Below are 7,745 nucleotides of genomic sequence, written 5' to 3' on the forward strand. Positions count from 1 at the left end.
TGTACTTATTAAGAAAAAAAACTAAAATCAACAACTCCAAACTACCTGTCAGCCTATTGACACACAAAGGAGAATTTGTAAGTCTGCATTATATCCTACTTATTTGTAAAAAGTGGACTCAAAAAAGCAGAGTAAGATGCATTTATTTAAGGTATTTATAGTTGTTTTTCCCATTCCTCCAATTCCACTGTCTCACAAAAGGTATGTCAGTAATACTCACTACTGTCACTCTGCGCATTGCAAGCTATGGGCAGCAGGACTGTAAGAAAAACAATTGTGAACATTTAATAATTTAAGAGATACTGAGAGACTATCACCTTCTGGTCATACAGGGATCATCAGGGATTGCTAATGACTTTCCCTCCACTAATTTTAGGAAATGCTCTGAACAAAAGGACGGAATCCAAATCCTAGAGAACTGAACAGCTTATTAAGGAGAATTTTATCAACTGTCCTCTGAACACTGAAGACCACCAAAGCTGGTCAACTTAATTTCTAACATGAGACCAAGTGAGAGCACCCACTAAATCTCCACTTGAAAAAGCACAAACATCATTCCATTTGCCTCTAGATAAATGCATTTTCCATTGCTGAACTTGAGAGTGGCCACGGAACTGTTGCCTACTAGTTGCAGAGCTGTTCCATGTCTACCAGCAGCTACGTGGCTGCGTGTTCCTTCACCACATGTCCAGATTTAGTGTTAGACATGGCCTGTGACTAGGAGTATAGGAACAGACCTAAATCCACACAACAGACTGAACCGCACCTAGGTCAGTAGTCCTTGTGTCTTCTGCTGTGAAAAAATGCCAAGGAATAGGCTTACAAGATGGGTCTTTGCAGTGGCCACATCCTCCTGCACCAAAAGCAATGCTGTTCTTTGTGCCCTTAGCTGAAAGACCATTTAAAAGCTGGTGGGAGCACAGTGACCAGCCAGCCAGTGACCAGACATTCTTCTAAAGCAGTGACAAAAGCTGCTACTATTAGTGCAAGCTACAGTGCACATTGCTCAGCAGAGGATGGAAGAGCTCTCCTGTTAAAATTACAGCCTATCCCCTCACCAGTGTTACAGTGGATACCCAAGTTAAAAGTTTGTGAGTAACTTACAGCAACAAAATGCCAAGCAGCTGAAGGAAATGGAATTAGCAAAGTCGGTGGCATCTAAGAGATGGTCTCACACATGGGATTCCCATCTGCACATCATCAGCTGGGCTTTCCCAGCACTGCTGTCACATCACCCATACAGTTTAATAGGTGGTAGCTACAGTGACCATTAATGCTGCAGATCTGAGCAGAGAGGACATTTTAAGGTAGATTTTTGCCCCAATTCAGTTGCTGCTCATACAAGAAGCAAGAAGGCTTTAGTTTCTTGCGAGCTAATCCACCCGGGGCTGCAGGCTGGTACCTGGGCCCTGCTGTGCTCATTTGATCTACTAAACTAGCCACTTTTTGGAAGACTGAAATCACAGGAGGGCAGCAGTCCTTCAGTGCTTTTCATCCTGTCCACCTCACAAAAGGGCAGGTACAGTCTTCAGCTCCCCATGAAAAGGGATTTTCAGGCTGCCTAGTTTATTTCAGCAGAAGACACTATAGGGGACACCTCCAGCTGTCTCAGAAGCTCACTGTGATTATCCAACAGATAGGTGGACTCAGGAACACCCATAAAGAAACCTCAAGAATGTTCAAACCCAGTAAATCTCTCAGCACCTTGGGTTGTAGTAGCAGAGACTGTAGGAGCAGTGAAATTCATCAGTGACAGGCAAAACTACAAAGCAGAAGCTTAAGATGTACAGATTCATGTTTGAGGTCCTCTCTGTAAGTATACTCAGGTCTTAAGAAGAAAGATAATGGTAAACTCTCATTTGGGTGAAACTCTTAAGAAAAAATATTTCCTGGGTTTTTCCTGCAGAAAGCCACATTTGCTACAAACTATAAATATTAGAAATCTCTTCATAGAATTGGGCTTTCTGGAGTGTGACCTAGGAATGAATACTCACCTTGCAAATAAAAGACTGGATCTGAAACTGAAGAACTTACACTGGTACCATATAATCAACTGGATTTCATCATCCAGAAGGATAACCAAGGGTCCAGCTGCACTGCCTCAAGAAACGTCAGCTTGGCCAGTGGGTAGGACATGCTTTGTGTTTAGCCCAGAAGCCCTAGTGCCCACATAGTAGTAGAGAACAAACTGAGCAAATGGCAGTGTCAGTTTCTAACAAAATCTTTGTTTCTCATAGCCACCTTCTCCTTAAGGAGAGCCCAGCTGTTCTGAAGAGGTTGACATGGCCTTGACAATGAACATCTCCCTACTGCTGAATAAGGAATCAGCAAAGGAAACATCTTCAGCCTTTTTAATATTAGTCCTGAGCCTGACAGGTGGGCAGTGCAGATGCCATGACTGCTGGTTCCTGGGCTTTCTCTGTAAGCCTGCAAAGCAGAACAACTCTACAGCATCCCTATATGCTCAGTAGAAATCTGGAGAAATAACAGAACATTTGGATGTAGTAAAGAGTGACAGCTTTCAGAATACTTGCCTATATATTAAAAAAAATCTACAATGTCTTCAGTCAGGATAAGAAGAAAATGTTTTTATACTGTAACTGAAAAAGAGCAAATCCCACATTTCCTCCAGCCCTACACTCAATCACTGTTTCCAGATTCCTTAGACTACAGAGGAATGGAGAAAGAACTACAGTTCAATTGAGGAAGGAAAGACTGCACAATCCCACAAAGGCAAAAGTTATTAGCAAATTAATAACTAGCCTGTAAATTGCTCAAGCAGAAATCATATTCCTCTTTCTGCCAGTGTTAATAGACAATTTTTTGAGAAAAGGTCTAGTCAAGAAGCAAGCTACATTACCAGAAACAGGGGAAGGTATTACATATCTTTGGTTTCACTTGCCTCTGTAATCAACAGCTGCTGTGAGCAGCAGCTCATGACTGTCAGAGTGCAGTCAGTCAACTGACAGACCTGTTTAAGCAGAGTTTAAATCCAGAGCTTTGGGATGTGCCTTCTTGGATGCCAGCTCTGACAGCTTCTTCAGGCGCTTCTTCAGCTCCAGAGGGAATTTCTCATAGCACTTCTTGCAGACAGGCTTCATGTCAAACTCCACAAACTTATTCCTTTAACACAAAGAACAGCAGGCTCTCAAAATGTTATTGGAAAAGATATGCTTTACTAAATCCAGTCTCTGTGCACCTACAAAAATGCTGCTGTCTGTGTTTGTCTGCATGTAGAAAGCAACTCACCTCCTCATCTGGTCATGTAAGTACAGAGACTGGGCTCTTAACAGGGAACTAGGGTCATTAGTACTGTTAGTCAAATAAGGAACAAGGTTTTTCTATATATTCTATGTAACAGTCTAGAATAATAATGTTTTTGTAGAATGGAAGTGTCACTTCAAAGGTCCTCTTCACAATTCATGTAAAAGGCCAGTGGGGCCAGCCCAACATAGTAGGACAAAGGTTTGAACCTGAGAAAGGAAATGTAGAATTGCTTTGCTTTCTGTCTGTCTTCTATATATTTGAGGTAAGTGGCATAATATTTTTTTAGCATAATCTATGCAACTGCAGATTGCACTGAGGGGAGCATCCAGAGTAAGGAGACATGGAGGCTGCAGGTATTTCAGGACAGGCAGCTACTCGAAGTTTAGAACCTTCCCTCTGTACTGCTAAATGAGTTCTCCTCTTACCCAACTTTCTTACAGAACAGATGAATGAAGGAAAATAAACCAGAGGATGCTGAGTCCCAGCTCCCTTTTAGTTCTATAATCAGTGGAATTATAAGCACCTTCTCCACAGAGACAAGGTACACTGCCCCTCAGAGAGACTGGCTGATGGCTCTCGCGGGCCGATCCCCTGCCTTAGGGACAAATGTATGATATGATCATGTCATAGAATGGTTTGGGTTGAAAGGGACCTTAAAGCTCATTTACTCCCACTCCTTGCCATGGGCAGGGACACCTCCCACTAGATCAGGTTGCTCAAGGCCCCATCCAACCTGGCCTTTAACATCTCCAGGGATGGGGCAGCCACAAACAACCTCCCTGGGCAACCTGGGCCAGGGTCTCACCACCTTCACAGGAAAGACCTTTTTCCTAAGGTCCAACCTGAATCTCCCCTCTTTAAGCTGATGATCCAAAGTAGAAACACTGACTTACTTCAGTGTAAGCTTGATGTTGCAGGTGGAGCAGGAGAAGCAATTCACACACCAGGCCTTATTAAGAGCTGATACCACTGCAAAAGCAAAAGAACAAAGTAAGAGGAAACTGCCAGATTATTTGAATTCGGATTTGTATCCAAATTCAAATGAGGCCAGATGTGGAAAGGCAACACTAGTGCCTTGCAACTGTGGGACTGCAACAGCTGCACTAACAAATGGAGCAAGGACAGCAACCCAGAACAAGGAGAGAACAAATCTTACCATCTCCCTCGATCACATGACTGCAGTTGTAGCAGACATCTCCAAAGAGCTGCACAGCAAAATAATAAGAACAGGAACTCATGTTACTGACCACTCATGCTCCTCAAATCACACAGCTGGTGTGAACATTAAATCCTAACAACTAAAGAATCCCTAGACATTGCAGTAGCCCCCAGATATACCAATTTAAATTTTCTGAATGACTTCTCATACACTTGCCAAACAGTCTGTGTCCCTTTGGATCTCACACCACTAACACTACAAACCCTTTTTGTTGATGTCTTACACTCTACCACTGTTATGTGAGCTCAGAGTCCTGTACATGTGGCAATTTGGAAAAAAGAGGATCAGTAGAGTCTGCTGCTTTCTGCTGCTTTCTATAGACATCTCCTGCTGCTTAACTATCAACATAAAATAAAACCTAGAGCTACTTTCAAAACAGTAGCACTTATCTGTTATGGGAGAGACTTAAATTATCTGACAGAAGAAAATACCAAACTTGTAGCTGTTCAGTAGTCATACAGAAAAAATAAACTTTGATTGGCTTTTGAAACATGCTTTTCTTATGCTTTAGACTGCACAACATTGATCTTAGGCCCATGGATGCAAGTAGAATTACAGGGATTTTAATCACAACCCATAGTCAGTGCTTTATTCTGTCAATGGCACAAAGAAAAATCAGCATCCCCCAGACATTTCTGTTGTTTTCAGCATCACTTTTCACATTTACCAAGAAAACCTGTTTTTTCTGTTATATCTCACTAATTTCTTAATATAGCATTGCCTCTACACATTCAGATTATGCAAAATCTGCATAGCTTTGCCTATGTAAAATGCAAAAAAAAACCCCATTTGCCAGTCAGAGCAGGTACCTACAGTATAGAAGCAGAATTTACCTGGTTATAGTGAGTTTCACAATAAGCCAGTCCTTTTTTCTCATAGTGTCGGTGCCCCAGGAATGGCTTCTCACACTTGGCACAAACAAAATGCTATAAAAGGAAAGAAGACATTCAGTGGCAGGCTAAGAGACTTTTTCATCACCAGTGAAAAACTTACATAGATACAAATCATGGCTCAATACAAGACACTTAATCATAAAATCACAGAATGGTTTGAGTTGGAAAGGATCTTAAAGCTCATTCAGTCCCACCCCGTGCATGGGCAGGGACACCTCCCACCAGACCAGGCTGCTCCAAGCCCCATCCAACCTGCCCTTCAACACTTCCAAAGAAGGGGCTTCCACAGCTTCCCTGAGCAACCTGGGCCAGTGTCTCACCACCCTCACACTAAAGAATATCTTCCTAATATCTCCTCTAAATCTCCCCTCTTTCAGTTTAAAACTGTTACAACCCAATGCTTTAATGAAACTCAGACAGGAAAACCTTTATGAAAGTAAAAGAGGAAATATTTAGTCTACTATAGTAATGAAGAATTGTATTAAAGATAGGTAGAATTAGATAGAGAATTAGAAACCTTCTGAAAGGGCAGTCATCTCGTGTCTATACTGACAGACCTGCAGACTGTTATCTTGCTTGTTTCAAAGAGAAACAGGAACCTAGAACACTTCAAATGAGCAGCATTATCTCTCTCAGTTCTACCCCAAGGAGACTGAAAACTCTGTCACTGAAAACAAAAATCTCAAAAAAACTTTGGAGCATCTGTGACAACTCAGCTAAAAGTTAAAGAAAAAATCAGCTGAAAAGGCCTAAAAAGCACAAATTGTGCTGGCTCTGCCTACATCATTAATTCTAACAGTGATGAATGGTTAACTGGGGTTGGAGAGGATTTATCCAAGTACATAATAGTAAATATGTAAACGTATTAGTAAGAAATGCTGTTCAGTGAATCAGATTCTGCCAGAGTCTTTGCAATGCAACTCAGGCATTTTAAAATTCTTACTGCTGTGAAAGCAGAGCTTGCTTAGGCAACCCTGATGACCCTGCTGCAGTTCTCTCACTAAGTTAAGGACAAACTGAAACATGGCTGGCTGTTTTCTGTCTGAAGTGTAAGATGCAGGGGGGCCTCACCTCCACGTGCCACTGCTTCCCCAGGGCATTGACCACTCGACCCTCAATGGGCCGGCGACACGCTCCGCAGATGGGGATGCCCATCTTGTCGTGGCAGGGCAGACAGTACAGCTCTCCCTTCAGCTCCCGGGCCTCAGCAGTCAGTTCCTTCCTGAAAACACAAACAGGTCCCTGGAGTCAGAGCACTGAGTGAAGCTCTGTCATGCCGAGACGAAGGTTTGGAAGACTAGAGCTGGAAGTTAACAGACTTTGACAATGTTCACGCTACAAATTCAGTCATTACATTAAGCCAGTGAAACACAGTTATTGTTAACTCATCTATCTAGAATTGCTTTCTCAGTTTGCCAAACAAGAGAACATGCGCAGAATATCACGGCTAGATCCTCTGGCAGAAATTCCAGGTGCACTTACATGGAACAATGCAGTGTCATGCAAAGGCTCAGGCTGTCTTTGAAGGGGACAGCTCAGGTACAAGGCCCATGTACTAGAGACCATCTCCGTGGAGTCCTGGTAGACCACAAGTTATGCATAGGACAACCATGTGCCCTTGTGGCCAAGAAGGCTAATGGTATCTTGGGGTGCATTAGGATGAGTGTGTCCAGCAGATTAAGGGATGTTGTCCTCTGCCTCCACTCCACCCTAGTGAGACCTCATCTAGAGTACTGCACCCAGTTCTGGGCTTCCCAGTTCAAGAGGGGCAGAGATTTTTACTGGAGAGAGTCCAATGGAGGCTACAAGGATGTTGAAGGGACTCGAACACCTGTCTGATGAGGAAAGGCTGAGAGACCTGGGGCTTTTCAGTCTAGAGAGGAGAAGACTGAGAGGGCATCTAATGAATGTCTATAAATACAGGAGGGCTGCGGTCAAGAAGGCAGGGACAAGCTCTTGTCACTTGTGCCCTGGGACAGGACAAAGGACAATGGATTAAAACTGGTGCTCAGGAAGTTTCACCTGAACATGAGGAAGAACTTCTTTCCTGTGAGGATGACAGAGCCCTGGGACAGGCTGCCCAGAAAGGTTGTGGAGTCTCCTTCTCTGGAGACTTTCAAGACCTGTCCGGATGCCTTTCTGAGTCATTTGCCCTAGTTTTGGTCCTGCTCTGGCAGGGGGGTTGGACTTGATGACCTTCAGAGGTCCCTTCCAACCCTCAGCATTCTGGGATTCTGGATTTCATTCATCAGCACTGCTACTCATCTTAGAGCAGTGCTGTGCTCCAGTTACACTGCCCTCATGGTAAGTAATTCAGGTCAGAGAGATGTCAGCTCACCAAGCCATCTTCTCTTCCTCTCCAGGAA

General features: G+C 43.4%; 1 protein-coding gene across 1 annotated transcript in view; it reads right to left on the bottom strand.

The window, feature by feature from the left end:
- Positions 1 to 2,723: 2,723 nt before the first annotated feature.
- Positions 2,724 to 7,745, bottom strand: part of LIMS2 (LIM and senescent cell antigen-like domains 2) — a 16,511-nt gene continuing 11,489 nt past the window's right edge. Inside the window, exons 5-9 of the mRNA XM_009993521.1 lie at positions 6,451 to 6,601; positions 5,320 to 5,412; positions 4,424 to 4,472; positions 4,161 to 4,236; positions 2,724 to 3,123 (exon numbers count right to left, since the gene is read on the bottom strand). Of these exons, the coding sequence (XP_009991823.1) occupies positions 2,976 to 3,123; positions 4,161 to 4,236; positions 4,424 to 4,472; positions 5,320 to 5,412; positions 6,451 to 6,601 (517 nt within the window). The 3' untranslated portion in view covers positions 2,724 to 2,975. The remainder of the gene's footprint in view (positions 3,124 to 4,160; positions 4,237 to 4,423; positions 4,473 to 5,319; positions 5,413 to 6,450; positions 6,602 to 7,745) is intronic.

This window comes from Chaetura pelagica, unplaced genomic scaffold, assembly GCF_000747805.2.
Source record: "Chaetura pelagica isolate M959 unplaced genomic scaffold, ChaPel_1.0 scaffold192, whole genome shotgun sequence".
NCBI lineage: Eukaryota > Metazoa > Chordata > Aves > Apodiformes > Apodidae > Chaetura > Chaetura pelagica.